The 25,680-nt window shown below is 38.2% G+C and overlaps 1 protein-coding gene across 5 annotated transcripts in view; it reads right to left on the reverse strand.

Annotated features, from left to right (window-relative positions):
- RGS7 (regulator of G protein signaling 7) overlaps positions 1 to 25,680 on the reverse strand; it is a 265,169-nt gene that overhangs the window by 54,102 nt on the left and 185,387 nt on the right. For all 5 annotated transcript variants that reach the window (XM_032183705.1, XM_032183710.1, XM_032183708.1 and 2 more), the window contains 3 exons: positions 14,482 to 14,546; positions 12,556 to 12,632; positions 12,331 to 12,412 (listed from right to left, as the gene is read on the reverse strand). In XM_032183705.1, coding sequence (XP_032039596.1) covers positions 12,331 to 12,412; positions 12,556 to 12,632; positions 14,482 to 14,546 — 224 coding nt within the window. The remainder of the gene's footprint in view (positions 1 to 12,330; positions 12,413 to 12,555; positions 12,633 to 14,481; positions 14,547 to 25,680) is intronic.

Consider the following 25,680-nt stretch of genomic DNA (forward strand, 5'->3'; position numbering starts at 1 on the left):
ATTTGCTTCCTCTGCTTTCTGGCATCCTGCTGTCCGTGTCCTGTTCTCAACCCGAAACAACAAACATAGTGATGATTTAAGGAAAAGTAAATTTCATAGCCTCTTCAGCTAAAACAGCATAGGTGATATTTAAAATAATTACCTCATTTCAACATGTACACCCATAAATTCAGGGTGCATTAAAGCAGTAAATACTAAGCAGATTGATTCATATCTTTTGCACGATTTCATTACATTTCGATGTCAATTCACTTTGAAATAGATCTTTGTTTTGCAATTAGGGGCTAATTGATTAAGAGGAATAAACAATAACGAATTTCAAGATCTACAGTTTTTCCAAATTTAAACGCTACAGATTTAAATAATCACATATATATGAACATGTCAGATCTTGGCATCCACTTCGACAATATGACATAGTGAACAGAGCAAGTCAGACACACAAATGTAAAGACAAGGCAGAGATTTAATACTATCTTTTATATTATTTTTAACAGCAGACTATCACAAATACAGTAAGCTTAAAATTTTAAATTTCCAAATCTCAAACATTAGTGTTTCCTATGTGAAAATCTATTCTGCTATTTGTCATTGTTCTTATTTTCGGCATTTTTCTAGGAAAGGAGTCTTATAACTCTCAGGTGTCACTATTGATATCACTCACTTCTAAATGAGGGAAAGGAAGCTAATTAGATAATGAATAATAAGCAGAATACCAGAGTTCATTTTTATCTGTCATTTTTATATTCCAGTTTACTAGTGTAGATAGCTAAACTTTGCCCAGTTAAACATCTGTGAGAAAAAGGAGGAATGAGAATGAGAGGTTATGAAAAAGAAGTGAGGAGAAAAAAAAAAAAGCTGGTGCTCAGCTGAAAAAAAAAAAAAAAAGGGTTATTACCTGGAGGAAGCCCCAGTTTGACTCTGGCTACGTGGGAAAGTTTATTTTTCTCAGTCAAAGTCTAGCATCAGAGGAGACATTAAAATCCTTTATTGAGCAAGTTGTCAGTAAAGCCTAGAAGTGAGTATCTCACAGCAAAAAACACAGGCTATATTCTCCTGCAGTGTAGTAATTTTTCATTTCCCAGAGATGCAAGTTATTGGAGTGTGCAAAATCTGCTAAGTCTTATAAGGAAAGGTTGATGTTTAAGTAAGATTATTTGGATATTTTCTTTTTTACCTCATTTTACTGTATTTTACGCACTTCAAGGTCCAAGAGTAAAGAGGCTTTGCTGCAGAAGAGCTGGACTGTTAATGACTTTGATGGTGCAATAGAAAGTCTCAGAGAAGTATTTCAAATGTGCTGAGTATAGCTGGTCAGATCTTTTAACAGGATTTAGAAAAGCAGGTGTTATCTTAAGGTTCAGTTAAAGGGGGGTTGCACATTTCCAACATTTTAAAACATTTTCAGAAAACTGTTTTTCTGGCAGTTATCTGATGGGACCTGAAAGTTGTTTTACGTGTAGCTCCCTTCATAACAATTACATCAATCAGCCTCAAATAATTGTCAAAAAAATAAATCCAGTAGACATAGGTTAAAGTCCATTATGGCCACCATGGGAAAGTTACAGAAATTGTAAAAAGTATATACATTTGATGATGACTTTATATGTGGATACTATCAAGCTCTTTCATGTCCCTAGAACTCCAGACCAAATACACCTAGGATCAGGTCATAATTTTTCTAGTTTGTCCTATGGACTCTCTTTTCTGTTTCATATTAGCTCATCTGGGAAGTACAGTGATACTTTCCAATTAACATCTATAAATTATATGTAATGATCAGGAAGCAAATCACAATATTGTTTACAAGTACAAATTCTGTAGAAGCATGTTTCAAATTTCATTCTGAGATGTCTTGCAAATTTGGCACCTAATCAGGGGAAAATTATAAAAACCCTATACAAAATATTGGCATTTTCCCTCATTTCTTCAACCTTTTCATCATTGATTTTAAAGGATGTCATAGAATCATAGAATCATAGAATATCCCGAGTTGGAAGGGACTCGTAAGGATCATCAAGTCCAAATCCTGGCACTGCACAGGTCTACCCAAAAGTTTAGATCATGTGACTAAGTGCACAGTCCAATAGCTTTTTAAATTCAGACAGGCTTGGTGCAGTGACTACTTCACTGGGGAGCCTGTTCCAGTGTGTGACCACCCTCTCAGTGAAGAACCTCTTCCTGATGTCAAGCCTAAACTTCCCCTGTCTCAGCTTGATGCCATTCCCGTGGTTCCTATGGTGTTTACAGAGAATAGGTCACCTGCCTTTCTGCTCCTCCTTGCGAGGAAGTTGTAGACTGTGATGAAGTCCCCCCTCAGCCTCCTCTTCTCCAGGCTGAACAGGCCCAGTGCCCTCAGCTGCTCCTCATACATCTTCCCCTCTAGGCCCTTCACCATCTTTGTCGCCCTCCTCTGGACACTCTCCAACAGTTTAATGTCCTCTTTGTAATGTGGTGCACAGAACTGCACACAGTACTCGAGGTGAGGCTGCACCAGCGCAGAATAGAGCGGGACAATCACCTCCCTCAACTGACTAGCAATGCTGTGCTTGATGCACCCCAGGACACGGTTGGCCCTCCTGGCTGCCAGGGCACACTGCTGGCTCACGTTCAATTTGCTGTCAACCACAACCCCCAGATCCCTCTCTGCGGGGCTGCTCTCCAGTGTCTCATCGCCCAGTCTGTACATAAAGCCAGGGTTGCCCCATCCCAGGTGCAGGACCTGGCACTTGCTTTTGTTAAACTTCATGCAGTTGGTGATCGCCCAGCTTTCCAATCTGTCTAGGTCTCTCTGCAAGGCCTTTCCACCCTCATCTGAGTCCACAACTGTTCCAAGTTTGGTGTCGTCAGCAAATTTGCTCAGAACACCTTCTAGTTGTACATCCAAATCATTTATAAAAACATTGAAGAGGACTGGCCCTAAAATGGAGCCTTGAGGGATCCCAATAGTGACCACCAGCCAGCCAGATATAGCCCCATTTACCACAATCCTTTGAGCCCTGCCCACCCATTGTATGGTGTTTTTATTTAGCTGTATGGTGGACATTTTGTCCAGTAGGATCCTATGGAAAAACATGTCAAAACCTTTGCTGAAGTCCAAAAAGATCACATCAGCTGGTTTCCCTTGATTGACTAGATGGGTGATCTTATCATAAAAGGAAAGAAAATTTGTTAAGCAGGACCTACCCCTCATGAACCCATGTTGGCTGGGAGTGTATTATGTGTATGATATGTATTATGCTATTAAATAATACATATGACAAAGTCATATGACAAAGTGACAAATGACAAATTGACTTCTATGACAAAGTAACGCACTTGGTGGATGAGGAAAAGGTTGTGGATGTGGTCTACTTTGACTTCAGCAAGGTTTTTGACACCGTTTCAAAAAGCAGTTTCCTCAAGAAACTGGCTGCTCTTGGATTGGACTGGCGTACGCTTTGTTGGGTTAAAAACAGGCCCAAAGAGTTGTGGTGAATGGAGTCAAATCCAGTTGGAGGCCAGTCACTAGTGGTGTTCCCCAGGGCTTGGTACTGGGGCCAGTCCTCTTTAATATCTTTAATGATTATCTGGATGAGGGGATCGAGTGCACCCTCAGTAAGTTTGCAGATGACACCAAGGTAGGTGTCGATCTGCTAGTGTGTCGATCTGCTTGAGGGCAGGAAGGCTCTGCAGGAGGATCTGGATAGGCTGCACCGATGGGCTGAGGTCAACTGTATGAAGTTCAACAAGGCCAAGTGCCGGGTCCTGCACCTGGGGCACAATAACCCCAAGCAGAGCTACAGGCTGGGAGATAAGTGGCTGGAAAGCTGCCTGGCAGAGAAGGACCTGGGAGTATTGGTCAATAGTCAGCTGAATATGAGCCAGCAGTGTGCTCAGGTGGCCAAGAAGGCCAACAGCATCCTGGCTTGCATAAGAAACAGTGTGGCCAGTAGGTCTAGGGAAGTGATTGTCCCCCTGTACTCAGCTCTGGTGAGGCCGCACCTCGAGTACTGTGTTCAGTTTTGGGCCCCTCACTACAAGAAGGACATCAAGGTGCTCGAGCGAGTCCAGAGAACGGCAATGAAGCTGGTGAGGGGTCTGGAGAACAAGTCCTACGAGGAGTGGCTGAGGGAGCTGGGTTTGTTCAGCCTGGAGAAGAGGAGGCTCAGGGCCGACCTTATCGCTCTTTATAAGTACATTAAAGGAGGCTGTAGTGAAGTGGGGGTTGGTCTATTTTCCCATGTGCCTGGTGACAGGGTGAGGGGGAATGGGCTAAAGTTGTTCCAGGGGTGTTTTAGGTTGGATGTTAGGAAGAACTTCTTTTCCAAGAGGGTTGTGAGGCATTGGAATGGGCTGCCCAGGGAAGTGGTTGAGTCACCGTCCTTGGAGGTCTTTAAAAGACGTTTAGATACTGAACTTAGTGATATGGTTTAGTGGAGGACTTGTTAGTGTTAAGTCAGAGGTTGGACTCGATGATCTTGAGGTCTCTTCCAACCTAGACGATTCTGTGATTCTGTAAATACAATCTTTATGGAATACAAAATAGCATAAATAAATAATTACAGTGTTATGGATTCAGTGTGACAGTGAAATAATTGAATACAATTTGGAACACAGCTTGCATGGAACAGGCTCAAATTTAGTTATATTCCTGAATTTGAATTTATTTTTAAAATGTGACACATCTTAAAAGATGCTGTACCCATCACTGAAAACAGTCTACAGACCATTTGTTGTAGAAAATCTACAGTAAAATAATACTATGGAAACAAATTAGCCTTAGACAGCTTAACTGCTAAAACTTGCCTATATCAGCTAATAAAGATTCACAACCTGTTGGCTTTTCATTACATGAATATATCTTCTCTATTTTTCTTATTAATTTATTGAACTGATGTTTCAGGTCCCAGAATATTCAATGTCAAACTTTAGTGAACCGATTCCTACAAAGGAAGGACTGTCTTGGTAAGAATTAATAAAAGCTTTGTTAGGATTTAGTGTTCTCTCCTGTTGGAGGTTTTAACAGAGAGCCATACAGGCAGCATAGAATGAAATTAAATGCTGGATACATGTCCTCATTAGCTAATTTTATTTTGACTTATTAAAGTACAGAGTTATAAAGTTACAGACTTATTTATTAAATTGTAATGAATGACCAATAAACCTGATTGTGTCATCCAGTGGAAATATACTGATGCAGAAATAATGATTATTGATAAACTGCATATATAGGCATAACCATTCAAGTGTAAGTTAAACCCACTATAGACAATCTCTTGTAGAGGAGAGGCAACTTGCCATTTGAACCAATTAGTAAAATCAATACTTGCTTTATTAAAGGACTTATTTGAAGATCATTGGCTACTATTAAAAAATGGCAGAAGGTGCCCTGTTGCTCTGCTCTGCTCTGTTTTGATTTGACTTAATCAAAATGTGGCAAGGAGTGCAATCAATGGATACAAATTTAACTACAAGTTGTCAAAGTATTTTTCTTGTTTGGACAAGAAAAATGTGGTTCCTAGACCATCAGGAAAAAAAAAAAAAAAAAAAAAAAAAAAAAAAAAAAAAAAGATGTTTTATCAAATAGTTTGATAAAACTTTAATTATGTTTGCAGTATGGTAAAACTCTGTTGTTTTAAAAAGTAAGATATGGGAAGTCACACCCAGCATGGAACTTAGGATCACTTAAAGTTTCAAAGATTTTCAGCAAGATTTCAAAAAACAAATAAAACAAACAAATAAATAAATAAATATACCTTCTCAACCTACAATACTACTGAGGAGAATCAGACACACAAGGAATTACAATGTCTGTGCAAGGATCTGTTTGGAACAGGAGAAAAAACAGATTCACAGAGATTTTCAAGAAATTTAATATAATAAATTAAGCCATAAAATTAATCCATATGAGATAAAGCACCTAGAATCTTGGCAAGGATTCTCATGTTCTCACATCCCTACTTGTTTAAAAATGGATCAAGTAAAAAGCTAGTCTTTCACCTTAAGAGAACAAGGTTTCATTGTATTGCTTTAAAAATATTTACTTTAGTGGTTTGTGTTTCAAAGAAACACATAGCATACAAAATTCATATGAAAAGGATGTTGAAATTTATTTTTTGAGGCTTAAGTCATGTAAAAGTAAACTATAAGCAGTACTAAAGAATATGCTACTGACAGAAGTGATATGCTTAATTCTTTTTGAAAGCTAATCTAATTTCTGATTATTCTTAATTTACAATAGACTATTTTAGGTTTGTAGTGACAGGTTTTCAGAACTGGAAATTATTGTACGGAAATCTGTACTATCCATCTGAATATGAAAAAAAAACACTTCTTTACAGTGAGGGTGACAGAGTATTGGAATAGGTTGCCCAGAGAGGCTGTGGAGTCTCCATCTCTGGAGATACCAAAACCTGCTTGGATGGGATCCTACACAATGTGCTCTCGGTGACCCAGGGAGGTTGGACTAGGTGATCTCTAGAGGTCCCTTCCAACCTCAACCGTTCTGTGATTCTATGAAACAGTATTCATTGTATTTATTTAAGCTATGTTTAAGGAGCATTAATTTCAATTGTCTGTATAACCTCATATTTGTGCTTGCAAAGATTCTAGCATTTGCAACAATGCTGCATAAGGAAACCTGTTAAAGTCATCTGGTCTGTTGTCCCTGTGCTAGATACTTAGAATTATTATTGCTTTCTCAATTTTTTTCACCCCCAAAGAAAGGAACCTGCAGTTTTACTAATTCCATACAGAATAACCTAGGTTATTCAATTGAAAAGAAATGACAACAGAAAAGTCTAACCACGTCTGAAAGTGATGATAGGGAATTCAAGAGAAATTTAGAAACTGATTAACTGCCTGTGTAATATACTTGACAGAATTAATTGGATTAAAGCAGCAAACTGAATTCACACAGAAACATTGCATTTATTCTGAACACTCCTTATTCTTAATATTTCAGCTTATTTTCCTAGTTGCTATCAGAATTGGGTCTTACTAAAAACCAAATCATCTCATTTTTCTGTGTCCTTCCATTATCTCATCAGTTCTATTTCACAATTTCTGACCTCTTCATAACCTCAGTTTTAATTTCAGCATTTTCATTTTGTTGCACTATTGGGGAAAAAGAAGCCAGCTTCCTTTTTCCCCGTCTGTCCCACCCTTACTCCAGAATCATACTAAGTAACGACTCTAAATAATGAAAGTACAAATTGTTCCATACTGCCCCTAGTTTGCAGGGTAACTATAAGATTTAGAAATATCTGCCTCAAACAGATGCAAGTATGGGTCATAAGCACTATAACTATTTTGTGAAAATAACGCATTGCACAAAGCTTTATTTCATGACCAGAAGTGCGAAAGTGAGACTGCCAATGGCTGCAACAGCTGCACACCCTGTCTGCTGGAGAGGTAACTCCCTTGTAAAGATACATGGTGAAATGAGTACAAAAGAAGACATGAAACCTGTTTGCAGGTACATCACTAGAGAAGTTGTATGGCATTATTTATGTTTGTTTCCTAGAGATGTTTAAAAACTCTGAAAAAATGTGATAAAGCAGACAGAAGTGTTCTGAGGCTAAACAAGTAACTGGCCCAAAAAAGCCCAAGATTTGTAGCACATGAAGTGTGAAATGAAGGATTGCTCCACCTTGGCCAAGTTAAATTCAGTCTTTTGCCAAGTCTTTGAGGCCAATCTTGAGGAATGGGATGGAAAAGTCATTAAGAAACAAAATAAATGCAGGAAAAGAAAAGAAAACCCAGAACAAATAACCACAAGTATCTGCTGCATGACCCTAGACACCCGGTACTATTACCTACTGGCTCAAATGCTGAGGGTCATGTTCAGACCACATAAAATACAATTTTAAAATATAAACAGGTAACATGAGATTAACGGAGATAGAATCTAATAAAAAGTTATAATAGAAAAGATGAAGGTGTGGGATGGGTGACAAGGTTTTAAAAAATGAAAATGTTACTTTTTTCCTACTTTGCTACTAGGAAACAATGACATGAAACCCCCAAATCTATAAATGAGAGGTGTTTCTGAAACAGTAAATTGTTCTTAAAGCCACATTTGCCCTTACCATTGCTCCTGTCCTATACCAAATGTAACTAGCATTGATCATTTTTCCTACTGCATTAAATTACACAAATACTATTTTTCCTTTTGGAGAAAATAATTTTTTTCAACTTACTATAGTGAAAAAGTATACAGATGACTTTCAGGAGAAAAAGATAATTTCTCCATTATCTTCTGAAATAATTTGAATCTCAGCAAGTACCCCACAGACATTTATTTTGCATTTCATTTAAATTACATTAATGTGTAACTCAAGAATAAGAGTCCATTCAATAGTTTGTAGCAGCAACACAGCAGCTTTCCTTGCTTGCTACCTAAAAGAAATAATTTTACAACAAGCCATGGATACTCTCCGGCTAATGTATTTGATCTGGATTTGAGAATGTTTCAGGGGATTTACTGTTTCAGTACTCATTTGTCCCTTTTATAGACAATGTAAGATTATGGGTTTAAAACTGAGAAAATAATTCAGGAAAGCTAAGAGTTTTTTTACAGAGACTTTAACTAGGAGTTTGACATTTCTTTTCAAACAAGAACAACTTCTTAATCCCTTTTTGCCTGGAAGGAACAGTCTTCCCTGCTTTAGTTTGATTTGTCACTGCTTTTTGACTGAAGCCCTAATCCTTCTAGTCAATTTTTCACTCAGTTCCATAGTCTGTAATTTATAGAAGTCTCAAAATTAAGGAAATGCTCTCTCTAGGCAGATGGAAAGACAAGGAAGGCTTTTAAGATATGTTTACTCTGCCATTCCAAAAGAGAAATGTGCTGCTATGTGCGCTTGTCATTAGTCTCAGCCCTATGTTAGGTACCAACTGTAGTGTAGAAATGATGACACAGATTTTATTGTAGCTAAGCTACTCAGGATCTCCAGAGAGTCTACACAGCTTTCCCTGAACTGTATTTCCACAGTTTTACTTTGATTGGCATCTGAACTTTAACGATTAAAGTTTGTAAAGGAAGCCTCTTCAGGCTACACTGCCCACAATATTTGTCTGAGTATGGCATAAATCTTCTAGGGCCTTCTGTAGCCACCTGCAGGACTGATCACAAAATCACAGAATCGTCTAGGTTGGAAGAGACCTCAAGATCAAGTCCAACCTCTAACTTAACACTAACAAGTCCTCCACTAAACCATATCACTAAGTTCAGTATCTAAACGTCTTTTAAAGACCTCCAAGGACGGTGACTCAACCACTTCCCTGGGCAGCCCATTCCAATGCCTCACAACCCTCTTGGAAAAGAAGTTCTTCCTAACATCCAACCTAAAACACCCCTGGAACAACTTTAGCCCATTCCCCCTCACCCTGTCACCAGGCACATGGGAAAATAGACCAACCCCCACTTCACTACAGCCTCCTTTAATGTACTTATAAAGAGCGATAAGGTCGGCCCTGAGCCTCCTCTTCTCCAGGCTGAACAAACCCAGCTCCCTCAGCCACTCCTCGTAGGACTTGTTCTCCAGACCCCTCACCAGCTTCATTGCCGTTCTCTGGACTCGCTCGAGCACCTTGATGTCCTTCTTGTAGTGAGGGGCCCAAAACTGAACACAGTACTCGAGGTGCGGCCTCACCAGAGCTGAGTACAGGGGGACAATCACTTCCCTAGACCTACTGGCCACACTGTTTCTTATGCAAGCCAGGATGCTGTTGGCCTTCTTGGCCACCTGAGCACACTGCTGGCTCATATTCAGCTGACTATTGACCAATACTCCCAGGTCCTTCTCTGCCAGGCAGCTTTCCAGCCACTTATCTCCCAGCCTGTAGCTCTGCTTGGGGTTATTGTGCCCCAGGTGCAGGACCCGGCACTTGGCCTTGTTGAACTTCATACAGTTGACCTCAGCCCATCGGTGCAGCCTATCCAGATCCTCCTGCAGAGCCTTCCTGCCCTCAAGCAGATCGACACACTAGCAGATCAACACCTACCTTGGTGTCATCTGCAAACTTACTGAGGGTGCACTCGATCCCCTCATCCAGATAATCGTTAAAGATGTTAAAGAGGACTGGCCCCAGTACCAAGCCCTGGGGAACACCACTAGTGACCGGCCTCCAACTGGATTTGACTCCATTCACCACAATTTTGACTTGGGACTTATGAAATATTTTATTATTATTATTAATAATATTATTTAGGAAAATTCTGTTTACATATCAAAGTTCATCTCATTTTCATCATTTTAAACTTATCAATCATGTCAGTGACACTTCTGATACTCAGACCATGCTGCTTTTGTGGTGTTATATTCGCCTGTTTACACTGTCATATAGCCATTCTTTTTTCATGTCTCCCATTCCTTTAGTGCACTGCTGCACTGTCATTTGGACTGATGGATTACCTCCCCATTCTATCCCTTTCAACACTTTAAATATCTATTTTTTGATTACTCAGGACTATGTTTTACATGTATAATTACTGTACCAGCACAGTGGCCAGTTAGGTGAGAAATAAAGCAGCTAGGGACCAGAAAACCTGTGAAAAATCCTGAAAAATGTTTATTTACATACCCAAATTAAAAAGCTAAGAATGAAATATCTGGTTCTCCAAATTCACTTTCAGTTAAAAAAAAAAAATGTCCCAGACTCTACATTTTAATCAAAAGATGAAAAATTATAAATTAAGAATCTTTTGTCTGTTCCTCTTTTAATGTTTATTATTTTAATTGAAGTTCTGTGAGAATAAATTCTAACAACATTTTCAAAAACTAGTTAGTCATTAACTAGTGAGAGGAGTTGTTCAGCCAAAGTATCGGTGTTTCCCTCTCCATTCTCCTATTTACATCTTTCTAAGTCAGGAGCCTAGATTGCTGACGATAAGCCAATCTTTTGTCTCTGATATTTCCTAGGTCTATCTACAACCAGGTTAAAAAAATCAGCTGGACTAGGCAAAGCTCAGTCAAAGCTCTTAATCAGATTAATTTTCCTCTTTTGTCTTGGTGCCTTTAATTCTCTACTTCTTATTCTCTACTGTATCTTAACTCAAAACTTCATCAATTCATCTTCTTTTCCAAACCTGTAAATAGCATTTTGTTCCCAAATTCAAAACCCTTAAATGCATTTCTGCGGCTAATATAAACACTGTTTGCCTTCAAACTTTACAGGTCTGTAGAAACATTCTGTGTCTATTCTATTGGCAGCTCCCATGAACATCACATGGCAGATTATTTTTCCTGTCTTCCTTCCTTGTTTTATGCCAGTGACTAGATAATAATGTTCCAGTTTTCTTGTATCTAATGTCTGTGGTTTGAATCTTTCACTTCAAATGATTTTCTCTACTTGATGTTCTTAAATCCTACCTAAAAATCCGTTTCTTCTACCACTCTTCCAATTTCACAGTCACAAGTGTAAGCTGACCCTGAATTTGAAACTTTCTAACTCTACCTACCTCTTCTACAGGTATCATCAATGCAACCTTACACCCTCAAAACAATTACTGGAAATAAATCAGAACTAGCTGTTGTAATAACTTCAGTCATCTAAGAACAAGGAATAAAAATGAGTAAGTTTTAGTTATGTACATGTATCTATTCAAATGTCAGTCCATATAGTCCATATTCGGTTTCATTGGTAATGATATAAAATTGCATATGGAAATTGAAAGCTTAATGCTACATAAGAGAAACTGCAGTAAAGTTGTGTAGTAAAACAAACTGATGTGAATATTCACTTCTCAAAGGTTTATTGGAATTGTTGTGACATTTGGCATTCTCTCTCAAAGTTTTAGCTCTCAAAGGTGGTTGATTTTGTAAGGACTTTTATTTTTTTATAATTTCAGATGGACTGTGACAAGGAGCTCTGACAAATCTTGTTAAGTCAGTGTACGACTTTCACAGCTCAAAGCCAACAATATCTAACCTTTATGTACATTAAAAATAGCTTGAAAATATAACTACAGTGAAGTTGGAAGGCTTAGCAATAAATAAATAAATAAATAAAATAATATATTCAGATTTATTTAGAAGTATTTTTAGTTATGTTGATAATTTTGGTAGTGTGACTCATACCTTGCAAAACCGTTGAGACTGTAAAAGTCAAAGAAAAATATCTTTTTATTCAAGAAATCAGACACAACAAATCTATTCACTGAAAACCCCAAACTGAGTGTAAACATGTATGCAGTCTTCAGTAGTACAATGATATAAATTACAGATCCTCTGCAATCCATGGCCTACAGCTCTTTTAATTATTCCCAAACTTCCCCAACACTCCACAGAGGCTTTCATCATCAGCAGTCCCACTCATAGGCAGAGCAGCCCCACCAGCACTCACCACCGGCCGGTGCACGTCCCAGAATGCTCGCTCCTGGCTGTCAAGAATCTTCCTCTCTATTTTGTCTCTCTTCTTGTCTACTCTGTCAATGTTATAGGATATTTAAAAGAAACAGTGTTAATGACAGCAATTTGAAACATAAGAGGTGTCCAATCACTTTTTCATCCCCTTCTCCCTTCAAAAAACATGCACAAACCCCAAGTCCTCCTCTTCAAAGGAACTTACTTTGCTTGTGCTTCAGCTTGCATAAAAATAAACTCCCACTTTCGAGCAAATGCTCGCTGTAGCCTGGCCAAACTCTCCTGTAAATACATCACAGTTTTATTAGGTTAGGTTGTTGTTACCTTTCCATCCTCCACTGCTCTCTCTAATCCGCCACCCCACCCTCCAAAAAAGGTGTAATATAAGCCATATTATGTGTACCAATGTAAATGTACCTTACTTGTCATATAAAATATTTGTTTGACACCAATCAGGACGGAATACTACATCTATCTTCTTTTGGATGTCCTGCTATTTTAGCTTTGAAAATCTGATAAAGGTGGATGCAACCCCCTAGCAGAACATGGGATTTCTGAAGCATTTTTATGTACTGGGTTCTGGCTGGGTAATTCTGTAATAATACAAAACCACATTCTTATTTTAGAAGTACTTAATTGTGAAAGGTAACAGCAGTACTTTCCATATTGGATGATCCCCATGACAACTTTCATCAGTTGTTTATACAAATGGCTTATGTTGGCAACATATAAATTTAACTAAAATATAATAATGAAAAACTATGGATATTATGGTAATATGGGAATCGTCCAAGTTATTCACAGCTATCCCCACTTTAAAATAAATGCAGACTATAGTTATTCACTACTACACAGGAAATATATATATGTTATAGCCTACTAATAATAACAGTAAGAATATTTGCAAAACCTTATCAAAAATCTTTCTTCTAGAACAGCTTTATGGTCTGCAATGGATTTTTTCTAAGTTCTTGCCAGATTAAAAAGCAGCAATATACAGTATGATAACATGCAGTAGGTTGAGATTCTTAACTTCATCCATAAAGACCTCAGTTACCTCTGTACACTGCTTTTACTGAGATTACATGAAGAACTGGCTGTAAACTTCCTAAAAAAATGTGTTGTTTTAACTGTATTTCTATGTATTGCAGAGGTATCTCTATGAAATACTTACTGAAAATAAAGATTGCAGAGAGGAGAGAGGAACTTTCTAGAGATCTTGTCAATACCATTAAAGGCTCTCACGGATAGTATACTGAAGGTGAATTTTCTAAGGCATGTAAGTATAACATTATGCATACCCCACAGTGCAGTACACTGAAAAGCAAGTTTGTGCCAGAAGAAGCAATAAAGTGTGTCAGCATGATGCTGTGGCTGGAGTATTTGGCATGTAGAGAGGCCTGGCTGACTATCCTGCTATCATGTCATAGTAACACAGCTGGACAGCTTTCAGTGCAGAGCCAGGACTGTGCATGAATTTTCTGTTGATGTTTTCATGAAAAATTCAGGAACATGAGGGTGGGGAGGGGGGGAAGGGCAGACAGTGACGGAATTCAGGACATCTCCTTGGTGAGTGCCATCCTCATCACCTAATCGAAATCACTCCTTCTCCTGCTCTTCCTGGCCCCAATTATCTTGCTTTCTTGCCTGGGGCAGAGGATGACTTTCAAAGAGTGGGAAGCGCCTCTGCTCTGACTGTCTTTGCCTCTAGTCTAACTGATGGGACCAAGACTCAAGTGCCAGCATCACCTTTAAGAATGAGATTTATATTTCCACAGCTACTAAATGCTTTTGAACACGTTGCTAGAAATCGTTCATTCAAACCTTACATGGTGTAGAGTACATTTGCTTTCAAACACTTGAAGGGTATGTGGGATTTGCGAACAGTTGTTTCTGATCCTGGCATGATGATCTGAGCAGAGTAAAATTAGAGATGGACCAAAATCTCAACTCTTGCCTAGCCAGCCTTCTCTACTGTCTCTCAAATAGAATTTCTGACTTCTGAGCAATATCAGACCCACATGCTGGCAAAAGCTGGATAACTACAGACTGCCTGTAGTTCTTATGCTTAACATTATTTTACATGCTAATTAGGCCCAGCAAAGAAATTTACTTTTCCCCAGGTACTTACAGCTTCATAGTCTGCTAGCTCTAGCCTTGCTTTGTTTTGCATTGTCCGCTTGCAGAGATAAACCGCTGAAACAGAATAAAGTGGTACAGAATTTGCTACTATCTCACAAATGTAGGAGAAGAGAGATCTAGAGGCTTCATCTATATTTGGCTGCTATCTTTTATTTTGATTTCTCCCTCTATTCTAAAAAGCTTTAAATACAGGATCAATGCTACAAGTACTGTAACTGAAATGATGGGTCAGATACAGAGATTCATTAAATAATTATAAAATCTGCTTTACACAACAGACAGCATATACAAAATGCATGAGATACTTGCATGGCCAGGGAACTAACATGTTAAAGAGAAAATGTCAAAAACGTTTTAAAATGGTGTGTGTTGCTTATAACATGTAAGAGTTTTATTATGATATATGCCAATATATATACACATACATATATATATTCTATAGAAGCCAAACAGGTTTTTAAGAATGTATATACAGGATTTTTTTTATTTTTTTTTTATATTTTATACTTAGAAATCTCTAAATTTCAGTCTGAAAAACTGTTAATTAAAGATTAGTTCCTAAGAAGATTTAAGTCTCATACAGTATGGTCTGCTATAAGTAATACTTAAAATATAAAATAATGAGACCAAAATAAAATAAAATAAAATAAAAAGTAGTACCTTGTATTAGATACAAAGAGAAATATTTTATTTATTTAAAATCCAAAATCCTTCAGCAGATCTGTTCTGCTTCCACCTCATCCTGACTGAACAGAACTGTAACTAATAAAATGGAACTAAATACTGAAAGGATGCAGGGATGAAAATGAAAGTTAAGGCTACATATACAGCACGTTGTTTTGCATTAGATTAAAAGCTTGATCCTGAAGTCTTTATTCTTTATAGATGTATTCTTCATATTCTTTAATGAAGCACGTTTCCAACAGATTCTTCACATCAACCCCAGATATTGCACAATTTCTTCCAACTGTAAGATGAGCAGGGAAGCACAATTCCTTCTGCTAAGGTGCGGGAGCAGTGTTTACCTGTATCACTACTTGAGAGCACCTTCTCATATGTGAGGTGGAGGAATCTTTTGATCAGTGTAGGTAAGAATACTGTAATTTATCTCTGGTCTCTATGATCAGCAAATCAAGCTGATATTTACTATTTCTGCCTAGGAATGGGCCATGCCTTTTTTCTCCCGACTGCTAACTGGTCCACCATGGAAACAAAGAGAAATAACTTCATATAGGAAAATAATTCTTGCAATTACTAGGAAGAAGGAATTGCTTATCTTGTATTGGGATTTGCTTTTTAATGTAGTCAGACCAGTTATATTTTACACATAAGGATATATTTTTATGTCTAATGAATCACAGACTCACAGAATGGCTGAAGTTGAAAGAGACCTCCAGAGATCATCTAGTCCACCCCAAACTGCTGAAGCAGGGTCACCTAGAGTATGTTACACAGGATCGCATCCAGGCGGGTTTTGAATATCTCCAAAGAAGGAGACTCCACAACCTCTCTGGGCAGCCTGTTCCAGTGCTCTATCACCTGAACCATAAAGTTCTTTCTCATATGGCGATGAAACCTCCTGTGGTTCCATTACCCCTTGTCCTATCACTGGCCACCACTGAGAAAAGTTTGGCCCCACCCTCTTTACATTATTCCCTCAGGTATTTATTTATACAGGTTGATAAGATCCCCTCTCTGTCTCCTCTTCTCTAGGCTAAACAGGCCCAGCTCACTTAATCTTTCCTCATAGGACAGATGCTCTAATCCCTTAATCACCTTCTTGAAGTTCTTGATCCTCTCTAGAAGTTCTACATCCCTGTTGCACTGAGGAGCCCAGAACTGCACACAATATTATTCCAGATGTGGCCTCACCAGAACTGAGTAGAGGGGGAAGATCACCTCTCTCAACCTGCTGTCCACACTCCTCCTGATGCAGGCTAGGATCCCATTAGCCTTCTTGGCCACAAGGGCACACTGCTGGCTCATGGTTAACTTGTTTGTCCACCACGACCCCCAGGTCCCTCTCTGCAGAGCTGCTCTCCAGCAGGTCAGCCCCCAGCCTGTATGAGTGCCTGGGGTTGTTCCCCATGGGCTGCAGGACCCTGCACCTGCCCTTGCTAAACCTCATGAGGTTCCTCTCCACCCAACTCTAGCCTGTCCAGGTCCCTCTGAATAGCTGCACAGGCCTTTGGTGTGTCAGCCACTCTGCCAAGCTTTGCATCATCCGCAAACTTGCTGAGGGTGGAAACCCACACTGGTAGAGGTTATTTCAGTGGAACTGATGACAAGCACTTCTTGTAACTCCGGCTGCAGTTACAAGTGTTACTTGATGCAAAATGTAGTTATAATTTGACACAGTTTTTGCCTTTTTTTTCCTCATTTTGTACATGTTATCTATTTTCTTTCACTTTTTTTTTTTTTTTTTTTTTTTTTTTTTTGGCTTTCCATTCCCTTAAGAAGCCATTGCCACTTCCTCTGTTTGTTATACTCCCATATCCCCCCAGTGCAATCTCTGTGTCCGCAAAATTTACAAATAGAGAAACAAATCCACTAATCACACAACAAGTACATCAGTCAAAGAGTTTCTATAGCCTCACTTTCCATCAATTTTAATAATATGATACAGTTACACTAGTGCATTGGCATGCATGCTGGAATGCCACAAAAATATGAGGGGATGAATTCTTTTGTACTTAGGCTTCATCCACAATAAGTACAGTGGTAGGAAAATACTGAGGACAAAAATGCTATTCGTTATTTAGCTCCTGTGACAGTAAAGCATTTTCCTCTCTTTTCCTTCTAAATCAGTTATTTACTGAACATGAAAAACATTCATAAATTCCTTGAAAATATTAGCAATAAAGTGTATATTTAATAGAAATGTGTAGAAAGTTCTAATAATTCTAAGTGTTAAAATTTGTCTATTTCAAGCAACCTAATTTCATCTCAACAGAAACAAAACAATCTCCCTGCTCTCTGTGCACGCTTAATCTCTTGTAAACCCTATATTCATAGTCCCTGTTAGAGACACCCCTAATTAGTTTAGCAGTTCTTTGAGTCCCACAGTGGATATATTCTGGGATTAGCATCCCTTGCTACATCCAACAAAAGTCACTGTTGTAGAGGTGGCTGACTGTCCACCTTTCTGTCAGGGAAGGCTTTAACAAATGAAGAAACTTCAGATCACTGAGTTCTCAGCACTGGCAAAACAACCAGCAGGTCACCAGGAGTAGGTGAGAATGGAATTAGCTTGCCATACTATTAACCTGATATTGTGTCTGAGAAAACCCCGTCTTCACTGTGTGAGTGCACTGCAGTGTCTTCCCCCAGCGTCCTTTTAATGACCTGTTTGCTCCAGTTCCATGGCATATAGTCCATACAAGAATGTTTGTTTTTCATTATGTCCATAGACTCAAAAAATGATGTTCTGGCTTCAGACATTTTCTCTGGAATATCCAGATGCCCTCCCTTTCAGGAATCTAAGGGTTATAATCCCAGTGGCCTAGATTCTTTAAGTCAAAAATATTTCTAGGTGCCAGAATATGCCCAAGAAAGATTTAGTTATCTGGGAAATATGACGTGTTTACTAGTAAAGAAGAAGAAAATAGTTCTGAAGAATGTTCTAACAATTACATCCTTATTATAAAAGTGCATGTTTGAGGATCTATATAAGAACTCCTATAGTCACAGGAGAAGGTGGCAGTAGCTCAGGAATTTGAGTTCACTAGTTCACACTCTTGTTGGCATAAATCCTCAGCTTGTCCATTGCAAAATTCACAAACAAGCTGGAATGCAAGAAGAATGTGAAAATCTTTCATTTTCAGCCAGAACCTTTGAAGACACAGGAAAATATGCTTTTGTTCTTTCAGCTTTTAGAGCAACGAGATCTGAAATATGGATTCTGCTGCCTTTTGCTGGTACCATTCCTTTTCTGCACTGAAACATGTAACTTGACCTTGAGCATCGGGGCAGGGGGAGTGATGTCAGTGAGTCTCCTGTTCTTATCTCAAAGCAGAGTCATGATCCTCTGACATTTCAGAAAATGACAGTGTCTGCTTTTCTAATCTCATGGTTTGTATGAGTTTTCAGTGTTTTTACAGCTTGATATGGAACTAAAATCTGCTGGAAGGTTCTGATATTAAAAGCTTATCACTTCTCTATCTTCACATATGGTTTTCTAGCACAAAAACATGATGCAGTTAATGACATCACACCCAGTGTTGTGTTTCCCATTTTTTTCCCCAAAATCATGAACATCTGCATTTGTAGAATGGAAATTACAATAATGGAGAAGACATTTTCAGCTCATCAGTGTTCATTTATGATCTGTTAATGAGAGATGTTTGGAACTGCATATTCCATCAAATTATCAGACTCCATCATTATCGGATGGTCTTTGGTAATTGTAGTGTATTGGCAGTTTGACAGAATCTGTAAAATTCTGCAGTTTGCTCTTGTGCCTGAAGGAAGTAAGTTGTCAAAATATTCTATTTTTGTTCTTACATATCTTCTTGTGGTCATACTGCTCCACATTAGAACACAAGGCATTTCCAAGCCAGAAATGTTTATGCTTTAAAGCAAGGATGCTGAAAGAACAAAGAAAGTTTGAAAGTCTTCAAAGAAAGGGAAAAGGATCTAAATTTAGTCAACAATCACCATTTTATGAAGGAGAGTACTATTAATTGTCTATGTCAGGAACAAGAAGACCAGGCTGCAGCTATTCTTTGGGTCAGTCCTGAAGCAGGTTCTAGTTTTGAGCCTACACTTCTCTAAAGCAGCACAGGTGGAGGCCCATTCAACTGCAGTACATGCAACAAATAAAAGGGCCACCTTTACTGAAAGTGACCCCTAAGGATCCTGCTCAGGACCCTCAGTGCTCCAAGGAACTATAAGTGCCCCAGCCAGCCCATCCAGAGCTACTGTGGCACCCACTGGCCCAGGAGCTGCATTTAAGCACAGATACTTCCCATGGCCCCTGCTTGAGCTACACTAGGTATGCCTGTAACCATCCCTGAACCTTACCAGTGCTGCTCTGACTTCCTGGTTGAAGCCAGGACTTTCCTGTTCACTTCCAACCCTGACGGTGAGGACTTTGCCCCTGCTTGCATTGTTGACACCCACAGATCTTGCTTACCTTCTGTTGCAGAGCTGCATGCCTTTGCTATTCTCTGACAAGGGTGCTGAAAAATGCTTAACATATGGATGAATGATAAGCAGGGAACAGGGTCTGATTAATAACCTCAATTTACTATATATGGACAGCCACATACCATCTTATTTTTAGTGCCAGTGTATTCTGATGGATTTTGCAATCAACATAATTGCCTCCACTAAAGTGAACTGTGTATTAGATGCTATATGCTTTACAAGTTACTGATTAGCATGAGAAAATTTTCCAGCCGTTTAAGAACAGTATTAATATGCAACAATTCATAATGAAAGATGGCCAGTGACGTATATAAATGGGCATCTGAACCACAAAACAGTACTAAAACACGTTGGAAAACTCTGCTCAGGTGTTCACAAAACCTGGAAAATTTCAGAGTTTAAAATTAGAATCAGAAGTATTCTACAAATAGCTGCATGAAGAGGGTGTCTGGGCTTTCTCTCTTGCAAGTTTTTAAACTGATATATCCAAAATAATCCATTGTAATGGTTAACTACCTTTGTTTCTTGCTCTTGACTGCTTGATTGTACTTGAAAGCTCACTGAGAACTTTTTTTCTTTTTTTATTTCTTTCTGATAAATACAGGTTTTATTCTAGAATCAAGGAACTGGACTGATAATGCACTGTGTTACATACGCTTACTGAAAGGAGAAAAAAAAAAAAAAAAAAAAAAAAAGAAGCTTCCAACCAATAGTTAAAGTTGGGAATTTAAACTTGTTTCTAAAAGGGGCCTAAATCTCTGCTCCACAGAGCAAAGAAAAAGCCTCAGCTAAATTCAATGGAAATACAACTGGGCCTCTGAAGACCACAGATAATGCCACCTACACATCCACCACCATATACACAAACTTAAACTCCTTATATAACTGTCCTAGTGCCAATAGTGTTACAGCTTGATTCAGCCCCAGATGGTGGGTGTAACTCTCAGCAAACACTCATGTTCTTCACTTAGGCCAGATAAAATTTATAGTTTCTTTGAGTAAAAAATTCTGGTTTCAGAGTCTGTGTGTACCTGCCTAGTCAGCATTTAAAGAGCAAGGAAAAAGGAAATACTGTAAGCTCCAAGGGTTTCAAAGTGCCCTGTGGGCTGACAGAAGTTCTCCATATACGATCATCTGTGTCAGATGGAGAATTACAGGACAATCAGCACAGAGCACGACTACAGAATAGAAACAATAAAACAACTATCTTATTTAAGCATCAGGATTTCCAGGACTATTTATGCCATCTTTAGGTCAGCTCTAAAAAAGTATATATATATTTTTTTTCTTTGCGACAGTGTGACAGCTAGTGAGTTTCACCTAGTCTTTAAAAAAAAAAAAAAAAAAAAGAAAAGAAAAGAAAAAAAAGAGGATAACTTTCTTTTAGGTGTACAAATGGGTCAGCCTCATGTATTAAGAACTACACTTCAGTAAACACTAAGAACATTAAATACAAGTAAGACTGTGATAGTTTATGTGCACTAAACTGCCAAATGGTCAAAAACATAATTTCTGGAATAGTCCTACCATTTAATACCAATAATATCTACCAATAGTCCTACCTTTTAATCTGTGATCACAATAGTTCTGTATCATTTAAGGAATGTGATTTGATTATAAATTTAGAAGAGTAGATCCAAATTAATTACAATTTTGTATATTAACAAAGGGCAAGAAAGAAAACCAATTCCAAATTAACAGAGAGCTCAAGACCTAGAAAAGGCAAATCCATCTTTTACACAGAAAATTCCTCAGATTATGTTGCCTGATAAAATTCTGCAGGTTGACAAAAAAAAAAAAAAAAAAAAAAAAAAAAAAAAAAAAAAAAAGGTTTCAGAATAAAGAACACCCAACCCACCTAAATTATGGGATCAGTTAAGGAATATCCTGCTGTCAAATCTAATTTAAAATAGTATCCATTGAATTATTTCATGCTTCCTTATAATTCTTTCATAATTCTTTCAATTTGCAAATTTGCATTCAAGAATTTAATCAACTGTATTGGCACAATAAATAAATAAATTAATTAATTAATAATCTATCTCCTCACTGGTTCTCATTTAATAGTGGCTCATATGAATTTGATATAAAACTTCTAACAAATCCAAATACATTGACTTTGCATAGAAACCACTTAGGGCATGTGCAATCCAAGACAAAGCAGAGAAAACAAAAGATGGAGAGAGTTCTCTTCTAAACTGCAAAACCCAGCTACAGGGACAGCATCAGAAGATGGTCATTACTTGACAAAGGTGTCAGCTACTCAGTGCCCACCCAGCAAAGGGCTGGCAGTAGCAAGGCTACAGAAAAATACATGTTTCGTCATGGCCTGAAAGCTCTAATTTTCATATTAATAATGAAACAGAAAAACAAAAACAAACAAAAACCACAAACGGTGATTTGAAAGTAATTCTGAACGTTATGAGTTATAGTTATATAGTTATAGTTATAGTTATAGTTATAGTTATATAGTTATGAGTTATAGTTATAGGATAGTTATGAGCCTATCCAGATCCGATCTGCTTGAGGGTAGGAAAGCTCTGCAGGAGGATCTGGATAGGCTGCACCGATGGGCTGAGGTCAACTGCATGAAGTTCAACAAGGCCAAGTGCCGGGTCCTGCACCTGGGGCGCAATAACCCCAAGCAGAGCTACAGGCTGGGAGAGGAATGGTTGGAGAGCTGCCAGGCAGAGAAGGACCTGGGAGTGATGGTGGATAGTCGGCTGAATATGAGCCAGCAGTGTGCTCAGGTGGCCAAGAAGGCCAACGGCATCCTGGCTTGTATCAGGAACGGTGTGACCAGCAGGGCTAGGGAGGTGATCGTCCCCCTGTACTCAGCTCTGGTGAGGCCGCACCTCGAGTACTGTGTTCAGTTTTGGGCCCCTCACTACAAGAAGGACATGGAGGTGCTTGAGCGGGTGCAGAGAAGGGCGACAAAGCTGGTGAGGGGCCTGGAGAACAAGTCCTACGAGGAGCGGCTGAGGGAGCTGGGTTTGTTCAGCCTGGAGAAGAGGAGGCTCAGGGGCGACCTTATCGCTCTTTATAGGTACCTCAAGGGAGGCTGTAGCGAGGTGGGGGTTGGCCTGTTCTCCCACGTGCCTGGTGACAGGACGAGGGGGAATGGGCTTAAGTTGAGCTAGGGGAGTTTTAGGTTAGATGTTAGGAAGAACTTCTTCACTGAAAGGGTTGTGAGGCACTGGAACAGGCTGCCCAGGGAAGTGGTGGAGTCACCATCCCTGGAGGTCTTTAAAAGACGTTTAGATGTAGAGCTTAGGGAAATGGTTTAGTGGGGACTGTTAGCGTTAGGTCAGAGGTTGGACTAGATGACCTTGAGGTCTCTTCCAACCTAGAAATTCTGTGATTCTGTGATTCTGTGATTCTGAGTTATGTTTATAAATCTCAGAACTTATAGTGATAGATTATATCTCTATTTATATGGGGCCTAGATGCAGATTATCAATGCTTTTAAATAAAGCTATTAAAGTAATGTGCAGTAATGTAAATGTAAAGTAATACTTTCATGTGCATACAAACGTCTTGGCCAAACACATTTTACATGTTACACATACGGAAATTTACACATACACGGAAAGAAAAATTAGGGTAAGTAAAAAACTCTGAAGTTGTGATCTGGTTGGAGAGCATTTTCAGGAAATGCCTCCTGCTTACAGAGCCCTCTCTGTGGTAGTTTGTCAATGTCAGAATTAGCAAGGTTCAGAAAAAACATTCAGGACATGTTTGTTGAAGTGAGACTTTCTTTTCATCATTTATATGACAGAGATAGCTCCTAAAGAGTAAATGATATAGCCCTATAGAGTAATATAATGGAATAAATCCAGAGTGGAAAAAACAAAACAAAACAAAAAAACCCTTGTAGATCACCTAGTACATCTTTCTGTTAACACAGGTCTCTTTCCCAAAGTACTTTTCATTGTGTTCTGCGCAGATTAAATATTGTGCATAGCAAGCACTGGACCCAGCCACATTTATTGAGGGACAATTCTGTTTGACAGATTGTAGCCCTCACTTAGACCTGTCACCAAGAGCTTAGCCAACACATTCTGTATATGTAGTTTCTCAAAGAAAATCCACTTAAAGAGCCACAAGCCAGTCTTATAAAAAAAAAATAATAAATTAGTTGAGTCTGGTGGAAAGTGTCTGTTTCTTACTACAACTGGAAATAGAGTAAATTTTGAGATTCTTTGAGGTGGGTCGTTAAAAGAGGGATCTATTTAGAACCTAAAAGAATTACTTGTGTGAGTCATACTCTGACATACTCGTGCTGACACTAACTGTTGAAAAAATAAATATTTGGCATCAAGAATCAAGATTATAGAATTACAGAGCTATCCACAAACTATTTACACTGTATTGGTAAATTTCTCGTCATTCTCAAGGCATACATTTTAATAAATATATTTTTATTCATATCTGACAATTTATATAGAACAAAATGCTACTCTGCTACCAGTTTTGCCCCAAGCTACTGACTCATATTTATGGATTAATATCCAGAGATGCTGAGCACATGCAGTTTTCCAGCAGAGCTCAGGCAAGCAATGGGGCTTAATATTTCTCAAATCCAGACTGCTTACTGCTAAGCTGTTGCCAAGGGAGTCCTGCCTGAGCATTTGGGGAAAGAAAGGATATAATGACTCCTCTGTATCCTCCTCTATATAGAAGTCCTCCTTCTTGCCAGTTATTCCAAGCAAAAGAGTTCAGAAAATTGTGCAAGAAAGAAAATTCCTAACATAACCAATATTTCAGAGAGGAATTTGAAAGTAGGTATGTAAAAGAAGTAGGCAACAAACACTAGAGAGAAAATTATGGAAAAAAAAATCAATATATGAAAAAAATTGATTATTTCAATTACTTTACAGGCACTATGTACTATGCACTTTTTAGTATGACTGCAAGCTTTGCAGAGAAGTAAATGAGCCAGGTGCTATGGCTCATGTTCGGAAGGGAGCAACAGAGGCTGAACATAGAGAGGCCTATGTCAGTTTAATTTATATAATAAGAAAGTATCTCTAAGAAGCAAGCTATGTATGGACTTAATTGTTAGTTGAATTATCAAGAAAAAACAGATGGACTTTTGCTTTCACAAAAAGGCTGGAGAGCAATTGCATTGAGACAACAACTTTCATATACCAAAGGTAGATTATTTCTATATTTTACTGTAAATCAGACTGGATAGGAATGTTTATAGAACTGTCATAGAAGTTTAGAGGCAGCGCTTGTTCTTATTCAGAAACGAAGCATATACTCAAAGGGAGTAATTAATAAAGGCATTATCTCTTGCAAGTGTTCTAACTTCCTAGAACACTACATTCACACCATGTCTTTAACTAGAGGGCTACTAAACATCAACTTAAATTTATCAAAAAAAAATTACTAATTTACTAAACATAATTTAAAATTTGTCATTCTTCAGAACAGCAGAATTTAAGAATTTACTTTGTATATATAGAAAAATATATTACTTATTGTCGTTTATTGAACACAAAGAGGTGCTTTTAAACTCACATTGCAGTATCAGTTATTTACTGTGTTCTCCATAACCTACTGAAACTCTGCAAAACTCACCCATTTCTAACTTCTCTGGGAGAAAGGCACACACAAAAATCACAAGGCTGAAACAGCACCTTCTTGCAACTATATAGTTGCAACTATATAACTATATAATTGACTGTTGTGTTGTAGTGGTCCAAAACTCTTTTACATTTTAAATGGTCATGCTTAGGCTTAAGCTTGAGATTTTCAAACTCAAAAACAATTTGCATTTTGTTGTGAATGAAGTTTTCCCCTAACCCCTCATATTTCTTAGTTATCTCATTCAAACAAGAGAACAGTAAGAATGCAAACTCATCAAATTTGCAGCAGTTGTGTTTCACTACACATCCAAGAGATTTGGACTAATCCCATGAGAGCTGAGGCCATATGTATATGGGATAATAATTTCATATGTGATATTATATTTACCCATTCTTAAATTAAATGGATTTAAAAAGTGCCCATCTTTAATTATATCTTAATAAAA

The sequence above is a fragment of the Aythya fuligula genome, chromosome 3 (assembly GCF_009819795.1).
Source record: "Aythya fuligula isolate bAytFul2 chromosome 3, bAytFul2.pri, whole genome shotgun sequence".
Classification (NCBI taxonomy): Eukaryota; Metazoa; Chordata; class Aves; order Anseriformes; family Anatidae; genus Aythya; species Aythya fuligula.